The sequence below is a fragment of the Thermobia domestica genome, chromosome 5, assembly GCF_964235325.1.
Source record: "Thermobia domestica chromosome 5, izTheDome1.hap1.1, whole genome shotgun sequence".
Classification (NCBI taxonomy): domain Eukaryota; kingdom Metazoa; phylum Arthropoda; class Insecta; order Zygentoma; family Lepismatidae; genus Thermobia; species Thermobia domestica.
The window spans coordinates 202,799,701-202,813,466 of NC_137458.1; the positions used below are offsets into that span (position 1 = coordinate 202,799,701).

The 13,766-nt window shown below is 37.0% G+C and overlaps 1 protein-coding gene across 3 annotated transcripts in view; it reads left to right on the forward strand.

The window, feature by feature from the left end:
• The first annotated feature begins 1,313 nt into the window (after positions 1-1,313).
• Positions 1,314-13,766, forward strand: part of LOC145686349 (uncharacterized) — a 73,188-nt gene continuing 60,735 nt past the window's right edge. The window contains exon 1 of one of the 3 annotated variants that reach the window (XM_081759596.1): positions 1,314-1,483. Coding sequence is in view for 2 of the 3 variants with exons in the window: in XM_081759594.1 (XP_081615720.1) it covers positions 1,885-1,914 (30 nt within the window). In the remaining variant the exon portion in view is untranslated. Of the gene's footprint in view, positions 1,484-1,634; positions 1,802-1,869; positions 1,915-13,766 lie in introns of those variants that run through there. The other 2 variants (XM_081759595.1, XM_081759594.1) reach the window with 2 other exon arrangements.

The window sequence follows — 13,766 nt, forward strand, 5'->3', positions numbered from 1 at the left end:
GAATAATTCCTCGCAGCTGACATGTTACAAATTCACAACTTAGACTTACAATTTTACGTGAATTCTAAGTATAAATAAGTTTTTCTTTGTGAAAAATAAATTTCGTTCTATTTACTTCATATATACGTAAAAGTGCATGATTTTGACAGTTTCCGAAAATTTGGGTTCAGGCTCACTTTCTCGTGGAATGGCCCACTACTAGCTCGAATAGTTCAGATATATGTTTATTTCCCTTTTGCCTATTTGAATCAGCGCAAGTGTTGAGGAGCTGGCAAAGTACGTAGCATTTATCTCCTTATTCCTGCTTTGATTGCCGGTATCTCTTGCCTTCTAATGGGGACCAACTACAAACTTAATGCCTTTTAGTTTGCAGAGCTTCCGTTTAGAGGCACAAATAATGCATTACCGATAGCAAACTGATTATCTGTAGAAACTTCAGTAAAAGGGGATAGGAAATAACGTTTTTCCTGTGTAGACTTTTACTTTTGTTCATATTTCTAAACTCATTTTTGATTTCGTTGAAGTGAAATTAACCATAAAGTAAAAAAAAAAAATATATATATATATATATATAATTGTACTAAAAGTGAAATTATTATTTGTTATATATGATTGATTTACGTTTTTGCCTATACGCTTTTCTAGCGTAGATATATTATGCCTTAAATAAATAACATATTTGATATATATGATCACACACTTGATGAGAGAGAGCGAGAGAAAGAAAGACGGAATTTCAGGATTTTTTTTTTTTTTTTTTTTTTTTTAGAGACTTTTCACCCAAAATTGGAGTCATTTCATCTCCCATTTAGCTACTTCTTATATCAACTTGTTGGCAACTATGAGCATCATTCAGAGTTCATACATATCGTATCTGACAACATAGGTATTATACGTACGTACATATATATAAAAATATTATTCATTTATTCCGCACGCTAGTCTGTTAAATTAAAACAAACCAAAAAATAGTAGAAATCCATACTTTTGAAATCGTTATAACTCAAAGGACCTGGGCTTATATAACTAAAAATATTTTATTGAAACTGAAAAGCAATCTATGACTTGCGTTACTGCGCTTTGTAAGAGGGAACATAGCTAAAACGATATGTAAGAGGGAATATTGCGTAATGGTTTGTGTCAACACAACGCAAAAGCTGCTTTTTAGCTTGCGATAATAGTCAAAGCATTCATAATGGGTTTTTTCTTATTTTGCTATGCGTTACTCTCCGCAGTTACTGCAAAGGCTGGTACGAAATATGGCACGGGGTCAGAATTTCGAACACTCGAGATAAATCACTGATTGGATGGTTAACAGAAGAATCGGATAATTTTTGGAAAGAATCATGATTCGGTCTTGTTTGATTCATGACCTTGCTTCCTGCAAGTACATGGTTAAATGTTCATCAATGACTCTTGCTTAGCGGACAAGGAAAAGGAGATAACGTAATTTTCTGGTTTTATTTGACTTGAGTACGACAAGGTGAAGTATTTTGAAAAAGAGAATTATAAATATTTACTGGTTTTACCTTTTATTTGGGTATGGGAGGTTTTCTTTTCGAATATATGTAAGAGATAATTTTGTATTATCTGAGTAGAAATACTTTTAAAAAATCACTGCTAAGCGTATTTACAATTCAAATTCAAGAGAAGAAGCGCGTTCTGCGAAACATTAATGTTTCATAGGCTATGGTTCCAATGTACAATAGGGGTCCCATGATTTGGGAAGATTATATGTAACTTTGTTATAATGAAAGAATATCACATAAAGGGTTAACTTATGTTGGTGCCTACCCGTAAGGTGAGTATTAGTGAAGAAATTAGGTAGTAAAGTGAACCGTCTACAATCAATCTTGAATAAAGCGAACTTGTTTACTACTGGGAATGAAGGTGTTTACTTCTTTTGCTTCGGAGGTATCGTTTATCATGCAACTCACAAGGTGACTTTATAACTTGCCAAGAAAAAGTGCTAAGTTCCAAGGGTGGTAGTGTGTTTCCAGCAAAATTTTGAAAATTCACCGCGAAGAAATCGATAATTTGCTCGTTTGTGTGCTTGATAATATGTAAGGACAGGATATAGTATACATGAAGCTGCATCAGTTCCCGAAGGAGCAGGACGCTCATACTTTTAGGGATTATTCATTGAGTGTGTACAAACTTACAAAGGGGGTAACAAAGCGACTCTTATTTACTTATCGACTGATACGAAAATAAGAAAGGATATAGTATACATGAAGCTGTATCAGTTCCCGAAGGAGCAGGACGCTCATACTTTTAGGGGTTATTCATTGAGTATGTACAAACTTACAAAGGGGGTAACAAAGCGACTTTTATTTACTTATCGACTGATACGAAAATAAAAAAGAACGTACCTGTACTTTATATCTGCATGTGTAGTGCCCTTGTACTTTACCTATGACTATGTGTGTGGGGGGAGGGACTTTAACGCATATCGCATGTCTTGTGCACATGGATACTTCTTACTATTACACTATGTAGAAAATTTATGGTATTTCATGTAGAAGTGGTAATAGAACACAGAAGAAACGCAAATCAGAGGGTTCTTATGTATACTATTACCCGTAAGGCTACTGCATTGTTAGATTGTGGGGAAAATAACGAGGATATGTATTCTGAATATGGCTGTAGGTGTACAGAGACGTTGTAGTTGGTCCTTACGCAGAGACGAGAAATTACACTCTAATAATTTTAACAAACTTCTTAACCCTAAGCTAAACCGATATTATCCTGCCCTACTTACCCCTACCTTACTCTACTCTACCCTACCATGCTCTATTATACCATTTCCCGGTGGGTGCACACGGTCGAAAAAAGTGTAAAACGCTATTTCAGGCCAGCCATTTTGAATGAGGTTTTCCTTTGTTTTCCTCATTCACACCACGCACATGTCGGGGTGGTACCTAACATAGGTCCCAGGCCGCTCTTTTCCTTCCCTTTCACCGGATAGTGAACTCGCTGAGGGGCGTCATCCCTCAAAACATGACGGGCTAAATGGCCTTACATGCCGACAACCCAGATATATAAATCCCCTGCATCTATTATACCCTTTTATCGCGAGGTGCAGTTTTACTATACGGATTCATAGATTGTGAAATGTATGGAAAAAATTTAGGCAAGTCTTTAATTTACCCATTTCATGAGAACAGAACCCAACGAACCCCTGCGGGGCTTCTAACCTGTTCCTACTACTGCTACCCCTGCTCCTACTCCTATTACTACTTATACTGTGAACCCGTATAATAAAACTGCACGTACAGCGGTCGAAAAAATTGATTATTTTTAAATTTTCGTAGCTGTTATTATACTTTTTGTGTAATTGTTTAGTAATGGGGGCCAACACTAACGTAGACGTAAAACAACGTGCCCTGCGGGGCTCTAACCCGCCTTATCTCTATTTCGCTGACGCTCGCTCGGCAATACTGTCTTAATTAAATGCTATTAGCCTAACCTAACCGAATTTAAATACACCATCACAGAAAGTCGGTTAAAAGCCTAACCCATCCCCCCCAATAGCCACTTTTTGTCGTAAACCAAGTGGATGACCAACTTCGGTATAAATACCAAGAAAAAATATGGAATGAAAGTTGTGCATTTACAATAAGGGCCCATCATACATTCCTTGAATATTTGCTTTTGGCATTTGTGCCGTGTCGCCGGTCCATTTTGAAAACTGGAAGAAATCACCAAAGTGTATTGCATTCGGTTATATTTTATTGGATTACATTAAGTTACGTTAGATTACGTTACATTAGGCGTGCAGTATCACTTTAATACGGATCCATAGTATTAGTAGTAGAAGCAGGAGTGGGTGATTCCACGAAAAAGGGAAATTTTCTGTCACGGGCATTTCTTCAAACTACTACTAGAAAGAATCACCTCATTTTTATTTTGTTTGGTAGTAACCGTCACAAAGTAGGTATGCCATGTATAACAGTTTGCAAATATAACACGAAACATACGTAAAAAAATAATTATTACCCAATTTCTCAACACCGTGGGCTGTCACAGACTACAGTTGACTGATTTTAATCAATAAATTACAACTGAAGTCGCAAATCAAACATCATTTAATGGTAATTAAATGGAAGAGAACACTTCAATGTTTCGGTTTTGTGGAAAGTAAATCTTTATAACGATTATTTTGCAAAGCTTGAATATGCTTCGTTTCTGTCACCTCTATTTCGTCTCAACTCCATGGCAATAGAAAAAATTATCATTGCTCTCAACAGATAGCATGGTCGTCCACATTGGCAACACCCACAAGAAGACAAGGCAGACATGTTTGACTGAAGAACAGAAAAAGTTGTGTGCATGTGTTAAAAGCTATAGGAAAAATATTTTTGTGTGTGGAAAGCAGGTGCGTATATTAATTGATTCTCAACACCATGGTATTTATTACTGAATGTATTTGTATGGTATATACCTTCTTTCCCTTGAGGAACCTACGCCTTAACGTAGAAAATTCGTACACAATTACTCACATGTACTGGTTAAAAAGTGGGCCGGTAAAAATAAATTATATTCGATTTTCTCAACTCCATGGTTCTCACCTCCATGTCCATCTGAAAACTAAGGAATCCACGGTGTTGAGACAAGTCACGGAGTTGATAATCCTGTAGTGTTTGTTATGCTCATGCTCTTCCAAATATTTGTTCTTTCAATATATTGATAGAAATAAAGCTCGTTTATGGTCTAGTGACTGGTATGCTCGCCTTTCGTGCGTGGTTCTGGGTTTGTTTCCCGGTGGAAGCTCAAAAATTAATGGTGTTTACTTCGCACAGTAAGGCAATTAAAAAACTCATTTGAGTAGAGATGTACTGAAACCTGATCGCACAGACCATCGCAACAGTCGTAGGAGCCGACACGCTGACCACGTGTCATTCACACTCAAAGACCGGCTGGAGGGTCCTAGCCCATTTAAGGAGTGTTTCGCGGAAGTTCAGATTTGGGGCTGTCAGGTAGCCGGAGGTAAAACTTCAGTCAAGTCAAGATGGATGGTATCTGTTTTTAACCTATTGACGTCTGAATCTTATGATCAACTACTTGTTTTCTTTTCAGAGATTGTCGAAGAGTCTGAGGGCAATATGCGGACAGTCAATTTTATGACGCGGATCGGGAGGAATTTCTCCTGGCCTACTAAACCTGACGTTTAAAAAGCGTTGGCAGTTGTCATTCTGTGTAGACTAGAACAGCCCTTCCCTGTTTCCTCAAGACATTTCCTTCATTGGAGTGGAAAATGAGGGCTACTTAACAAAGAACATCGAATTATCCAAAGAAAACAAAATGATGAGTGCCTTACACTGTCATTTAGTGTGCATTATACAGGGCGTTTCAAACAATACCGACAACGTTTGGGAGGTGATTCCTAACACCAAGATAAGATAAAAAGTATAGACCAATCTGGGTGCACAAATGCTTCCTTTCGCAGTTATAGGCTGCCGAAAACATGAAAAAAAAATAACTTTGAAGGTGAAGGTCCATAGCATAAAACTATGGGACCTACCGTAGTCGGGTCAGACTTCACTTAGGAATTAGTATGTGCGCTATCCAAATATCCATGTTTCAGAATCTTGCGGTACTTCCACAACAACTTTTATAGAAGTAGTTGGTGAGTACTTCAGATTATACGTCCGTAACCAAACTCCCTCTATAAAAATTGCTTCGTGAGTACCTCAGGATTCTGAAACATATTTTTGGATAGTGCACATATTAGTTCCTAAGTGAAGTCGTGACCCGACTACGGCAGGAGCTATGGACCTTTAAAGTTCATTTTTTTTTTTTTTTTTTTTTCATGTTTTCGGCAGCCTATAACTCCGAAAGGAAGCATTTGTGCACCCAGTTGTCTATACTTTTCGTCTTATCTTGGTGTCAGAAATCAGCTCCCAAACGATGTGTGTATTGTTTTGAAACACCTTGTATATATACCAAATATACGGTACAAATACACTTACCAAATGTTGAAAAAGTATTGCACTTTCGACGTGTGGACTTGATCACACAGAGAAGACAAACGGTTTACATAAGCTCAGAAAACAAATGAAGTAGACAATAGACAGGTTTAGTGACTACTTCGTCTGTTTCGTAAGCTTATGTAAAAAGTTTGTCCTCTCCATATGATAGTCAACATATTGAAAGCGCAATAATTTTTCAATATTCGATAAGTGTATGTGTATTTCTTTTTTTCTTATTTACGTCACATATTCATATATATATATATATAATATGTACTCAATTTTGGAACCTTCATTAGATATATTTTCATATGTTTGCAGTATTTTCTGGAGTATTTTGTATAACAAATTACGTGTCATCTAGTTTGTTAGAATTTTATTCAACATAAGGAGAATAATTCTAACTTACAAAAACTATTGGAAAATTATTTCAATTTTTGTGTAAATTATAAGCTTAATCACTTATAAACCAAAACTTATCACCCAGATGTATCACATTCCTCAACTCCACAGCAATTTTCAACTCCGTGTTAACTAATCTCAACTCCGTGACCTGTGGTCTCAACTCCGTGGGTGCTGAAAAGTTTATTATTTTTTATTTACTACACCAATAACGATTCAGCTCTGCTGAACACCTAATTAACATGTACTTAGTAGTAGTAAGTGCATGTGATATTTTTATCGAAATAGGCGACCATCAACGGAACAAAAATTTTCCAAGTGAAAATTTCCCTTTTTCGTGGAATCACCCGAGTAAGAGTAGTAATAGTAGTAGTAGGAACGGGTTAGAAGCCCGGCAGGGGTTGGTTGGGTTCTGTTCTCGACATGAAACGGGCAAATTAAAGACTTGCCAATTTTTTCTGTACATTTTACAATTTCTGGATCCGTATAGTAAACCAAGTGTACCTCTCCGCGAAATATTCCATCCGCCTCCACATAGTGCCGCTTACAACATCAAAAACAATCAACAAATACAACCACTTTCTTAACTTTTACTATTCCCTTTATCTCCCTTGTACTCATTCTTTCACACAAGCTTAAATAAATTCTCCAATTGACCCGGTAAATTTCCTAAAATTGGTCCGGCGATATGGCACTTAACCCTTGCTTTTTTGTGGCTGACGGTCCATTGATGGTTGTAGGAACATAAAGTTGTTTTAAACATTATTTTCTTTATTACGTTTGGGTATATTAATATACCTTATTTACAATTACTCATATTTCATTTCACTACTTCAGTTGTAATTATATTTCACAAATATTTGTTAATTTCGGCTAAACTGCCGCGGATAGCGGTTCCGGATAAGATCCACATAAACCTGTTTCCAACGTTGTATTTCTATTTATCTGTACTTACTTTTAATAGGCCTACCTTACCTTACTTACGGTTACCCGTGTTTCATTTCAGGCTCTCCCTATTCACTGTTAATCACAAATATTTCTTATTTTCGTGCTATTTTTGCTCTTTTCTAGATCAGTATGAATTTATACAGTAATACTGCTCGAAATTAGTACTTTCGAACTGTTAAGTGTTGCAAACTACGCACTAAGAAATTACTGAAACAATGAATCCGTACCTTCTAACTGCGATGGCGAATATAGCTTCGAAACTGCTACTAACAATTCGTAAATGATATCTCCTTCCTTGTTGTGTGTTTCAGGCAGTGCTTAAAGTGAGGCGATATGAGCCGGTTATGCATCCGAAAGTTCGAAAAGCGGCTGGTATGGCATACCAGTAAAAATAACTGATTTAAATTGTAATTTGCGTGCAGAAGACAACAGAGTTTACACATGGAAATAAATACGATGTTAGCATTGAGTCAACAAATATGTTTGTACTAACAAATATTTCGTTGCTGCTGCTTCGAAAGTAAATAACAATTCCCTATCACTCCATTCAATGACAGATTTTTTTTTTTTTTTTTTTTTAATAAGATTTCGGAGAGCAATTCTACCCCCTCAAATTCTTATTATCTTACCACTCGCCTAACATGTTTAACCTGGATCTACCCCTAGCATTGACAGGACTTTCTTTTAAAATTCAAAATTATTCTTTACACATTGTCTGGACATGTGTTCACAATTATAAGAAAACTAGTGTTGATCACGAGACGAGACCAGAAAAAGCTTTTGAAAATGGAAATGAGATTGGAAAGAATTATTAAATACTAGTGGAATACAATGGAATACAACGGAAAACTATATTCATTGAATACTAGGCTGATAATACTGGGGAGTAAAACATTTGCATATTAGTGCTCTCTCTTCCAATAGATTTTAACGTCAAAAATGGTGCAAAAGTGTCAGGAGTGGAGATGCTCTTTAGGGTTATGTCAAAATTACTGCTCTAAATGGTCATATTTGTTCCATACCTTCACCTCATCTGATGTCACTTTAAGCACTGGTTTCAGGGGCGTTTGGGGGTCAGTTCCCTATCAAATACATGTCCCTAGGACATTAAAAGCTACAAAATGCATACAATTTTTTTTTTTTTCTGCGTGCTAACCATTCAATAGAGGAATACTTACATTCATGAAAAATGAATTTCTTACAGCATCACATCTATTCTTGGTACCTTAGTGAGTGCTTCTTAATGGAGGAATTTCATTAATAGGTGCAGATGACTTCAGGAGGCTGAGTAAAAAGAGATTGTATGGATATGTAGCTTAAGAATTATAGTGCATTAAACATGAATCAACTTGTGCTAGGTCCCCATTAAAAGGCACGAATGCTATCTAACCGAGTCGAGGCAGGACCACAGTAGGGGGTTCGAGCGGCGTTGAGAGCGTGCGTCCGTAGGGAGCAGCCGCGTTAGCGACGGTGGTAACACGTATAATTGAGGATAATGGAAAACATTTCATACGCCATAAAAGATATGCATTATGTGTCGCAAGGCTTTGCGACACATTATATTATCACAGTAGAATGCCTTGACGTAACACTTCCTGTGGTCATGTTCTTTTTATAGAGTATTATGTGATATAGAGTACACTTTATTTTTCGTACTTCTATCTTATTATACATTGAATGTGTGGCATCCCGATATGTTATATTTCTGTTACAGTCCTAATGAAAAATCAGATACAAAACTCGTTATGTGGATTTTACAAATTTCTATCCCCATAACGGGTATCACCCTAAATTTTACCCCATTTCACTGCATTTATCTCAGATGCAACTTTCCTTTTACCGAAACTAGTTTCCGTTCTACATTTGTGTACAGTACTTTCCTCGATTACAGCAGCGTACACATCGTACGTTAGTTAATAACATAGTGGGTTTGAAACACTGTCATTATGGTCTACTCCCTGTTTACTTCATATCTCATCAATCCGCGAACTCATATAGTCCAGAATTTAACACCAGTTTTCTTCTTTATTAATTAACCTATACAGATAACCTTTATTACGCCCACGATGACATTTTGTCTGATTTTGTAAATTTTGCATTTCGGGGCCACCCTTAATTTCTTGTGTTCTATACTCTTCACTAAGTATACGTCTATATTATACTACTACGCAAAAGCAGTACCTTTCAACTGTTCAGTGTTCCAAACTGTTATAGTGAGGGATAACGAAAAGAATGTTTCAACATAATTAATGACTTGTTTCCTTATCGCTCTGAGACAGGGCAATGCATAAAACAGTCCAACTTAAAGATACAAACCAACTTGTGCTAAGTGGCTACTAAGAGACATTAATGCTATGCAACCGAGTAAGCATCGGGACGCAGCATGGAGCCTCCCGCCGAGTACGTACATAAGAGGAAGGATATCAGCAACGCTGGATATACACATGAACAAAGATAGTGAAAAAACAGTTCATATGGCGTAGAAACACATGGCTATCGTGTGACACAACTTTGCGTATTACTTTGTACGCTGCCTTCACATGGCACTTCACTTTATCATGTTTTCTTTATGGATACTACGTGGTAAACAGTACACTTCGTATTTCATGCTTCAACACTGTTGTACACTTCTCCAATATACAATTGCGTGCCTGAATTGTTCTAAGTCCCTTAAAATTGTAAGTTTGGCAACAACGTGCTCGAGGTTATAGGAGGGGAAATTGTAAGGTAAAAAGAGCAGTGAAGTCTTCACAACACACCTTCTTGTTTACTGTTTGAAATATTCGGATTCTTTATCATTACTTAATGTAATGTTAGTTTCAGAGTAAAATAGTACTTGGTAAATGCAAAAAAATTTTTTAATAATAATAATTATTATAATAATAAAAACACGCATTTTAACACAAAGAAAATCGTGAAAAGACAAAGAGGTAAATCTGTGTCAATACAACTGAAAGAAAGGTTTACAGTGTGTTTCAATAGTCGTGCGTGTTTAGTTTTTTTCTTTCTATTGGAATTCAAAGCTTTTGAACGTGATTCGGGTATTTTATCTTTTTTAAGTAAACGTTTCTGCTCCTCTTAGTTTAAGTTTCTGATTTTAGGATTAAGTCTAAGTTGCTAACTTATTACCTTCTGTATCCGAGGCTTTCACAGACACCAAGAAAATGAATAATTCGAGCTTTTTTTGTAAAGTTTACATAGATGCTACTAAATTGTTACTAAAATGGGTTAAAGCATTTATTCTTCCTAGTGTGTGTATTGACGTGGGAATGCAAGGAATTTTACCGTGCCAAAATTGTGTGCTCCCGCGACGAAGAGACTTCTCATCCCAGACACGGTTAACTCCTACCCCCTTGTGAATGTTTTTGAATCTTCAGGATATAAATAGGGAACAGCTTTTATTTAGTAGGCGAAAGTATTACAATTAGGAACAAATCTTGTTAAGTAGATTGACCTTTACCCTCTCGGTGTGTCCGTCGTCCGCAAAACGAAAGCATCTTAAGGATTATTTGATACGTCACCACCAAATTTGTTCAGTAAGTAGTGAGTCAAAGTTTGGAATCGAGTTTGATTACCTAAGCAATAATGAAACCGGTAATAAGAATAAACAATTACTGGCTTTTACGTTCATCACTATAGACCAAAAACGGTAACATGCATATGGAGAAGCGGTTTTCTGCTATCGATTAAGCATACAAAGAATACGTTTCATCTATATCATTTACTTTTTACTAAAGCCAGAAACAGTAGAAGTCCACTATATCTGTCGGTTTCAGTATTGATTTATACAGACCAAAATTAATAAGAGATAGCGAGAAGCAATTGTTTAAAAATAGATTTTGCGTTCTAAGAATATTTATTTTTTCTGTCTGAATTCCCTACGCAAAACGGGAGTTTCTGATATAAACCACTTTCGCTTTTGACGTTACTCGTCATACAACAACATCAACAACAAAAACGTAATAGATACCGAGAAGCAGTTTCCCGTGATAGAGTATCGACTACTTTCGATTTTAACGTTGATCGCTTTAGCGTAAAAACAGTATTGATAGCAATAAGTGCCTCTCTGCTTTCAATTAAGTATTCCAAGATTATATTCCGTCTTTACTCTAATCCCTCTACTACAAGCAGAAGTGGTAGAAATCCGGCTACAATATTGAGAAAATATCACACCGTACAAAAGACTCCTTCAAGTGATATATTCTTACTATATATGAATCGAAGAAGTAATTGCGTGCTTGCCCGTCAAAGTCAGTATGACCATAATTATAAAACAAGTAGCAATGACACGTGTACACTACCCAAAGGAGTGATTTGTCATACCATATATATATATTGTTACACAGTCAAGCGTCTAAGTCCTAAGCCGGACTCAAATTATGGGGTGAGACGCCCGCGCTTTTTCTATTTGTGTGTGTAGAAAAGAAAGAGAGAAAGGGAGAACGCAGTCAATCGAGGCATTGATTGTATAAACAATCTGATGTCTCATTGACGCCAACCCACACGCATATAATAGTGGCATGACCCTAGCTTTGATTTGCCCAAATCACAGTGCTGGGTCGCTACTGTTAATTTATTGAACATCACGCAAGCAATAAGTACATAAATACATTATATATTGGGAGCTGAACGTGAAACAAAGATGTGTTAGTAAATTTAAAGTAGATACTTCCGCCCCGACGTGATGGGAAAAATCATAGAAAACTAGAAGTCTTGGCCACTATTGGGCATGCGCGTGAAAATCTTCTCCAAGCTCGTCAAGGCTCGTGACGCAAGCTCTCGAGCTACGTCAAAACTAGCAGAAAATGCGTGGGACGAAGTCGCTTTATAAGCGAGGCCCCTAGCCGAGCTCAGGTTGTTCTACTCCGGCTTTCTTCTAGTGTACTTCAACCTTTGCTCCGGACGCTCGTTATAAGATCAGATATGTGATTTTTTTTCTAAGTTCCCTTGATATGGGACGAGCACTTCGAGACTTGTTAGAATTTGAGATTAAGTTGCGACTTCAAAATGAGACCAAGTTCCCCCTTCGGAGTTTACCGCTCCCCCTATTCCCAAGGCAAGTTGCAAGTACAAATTATCAAAATTACTATTTTCAATAAATCGCGGCTTAGCGTGATAACCTTCTAGGACCCAGTTTTGTAATGTAGGGGTTGTGCCCATACAAGTCATGTGGTAACACTTTAAGCTTGTACTCCCATATTTCCGAAATGTAAAATTCTTTGTATTATTGATGGAAATGGGCTCTTTAATTTGGCCATGCTATCCATCTGTATCCGGATTCAGTCCACAGTCTTCATGAGTTACCTGGGTTTCGATTTCCAGTACGAGTTCTACCTCTGAGATACAAGTCTCCCCCCCCCCATTATTGAGACTTTTAGTGCACTTTCTCATCATCTTCGAACCAGTAAAGCCTAAGACGTCCCGATACTGAGGCTTAAAGGGAGTTGGACTCAGTACCAAGTTTGACATACTGGGTGGAGAGTAAAGAAGTGGTCTCAAACACGATTTCACGAAAGAAAGTGTACACAAAACACAGCAACCAAAACAAACACATAACAATATATATATCATTGTTGAGTACGTGTGTGTGTGTGTGTGTGTGTGTGTAAATTTATTCCATGTGGGAAAATATTCAATTAGTAATCTGATTTTTCGTCATTTTTAAGTTTTCACGTTTGAATGCCATAGTCGTAGCTGCTGCCTTATTTCAGTTTGTTCGTGAACTTTGTTTCGCTGTTGCCTGGTGCACCTTGACAAGTGTCAATAGACACCGCGAATTATTTAATGATGTCTAGTAGTAATTACACTGATAAGTATATATATATTTATTTATTTAACAATCACCAGATGCAGCTCCGGGGCCATTTTACACTGGATATCTAACAACAACAATGGAAAGGATTTGGGAAGGTATCGGCCAGGGCCTGTTTAGTAGGTACCATCCCGGCATTTGCCTGGTAGGACTGAGAAAAACCCTGGAAAACCTCAGTCAGGAGGGACGGCAGCGGGAATCGAACCCGCGACCTCCCGAATGCAAAGCCAACGCTCTACCACTTGAGCTACTTCGCTCGGTAAATTATATATATATTTATATAAATTATTTATATATATTATTTATATATATATTATTTATAATAATATAAATTATTTATATAATATATATTTTTGACACAAAGCATTTCTGAATTTTAACTACTGTTCACTTTTACTTATTTTCAAAATGTAAACCAGACGAACCCGTACCCTACAATAGATATACATATTTTCTGAGTTTTGCCCAGTGACAAAATCTAAGCGTGGTTGCCAAGGACGCCGATATTCCTGATACGCCGCCTAGGAGCCCCACAGAAAGATCTAATACACTAACAACGAACCTGCTTAATTTCTAGGTTGCATCAAATTAATTTGTTTGCGGTTCTTCACGGGTCATCCTTTGAAAGAGCT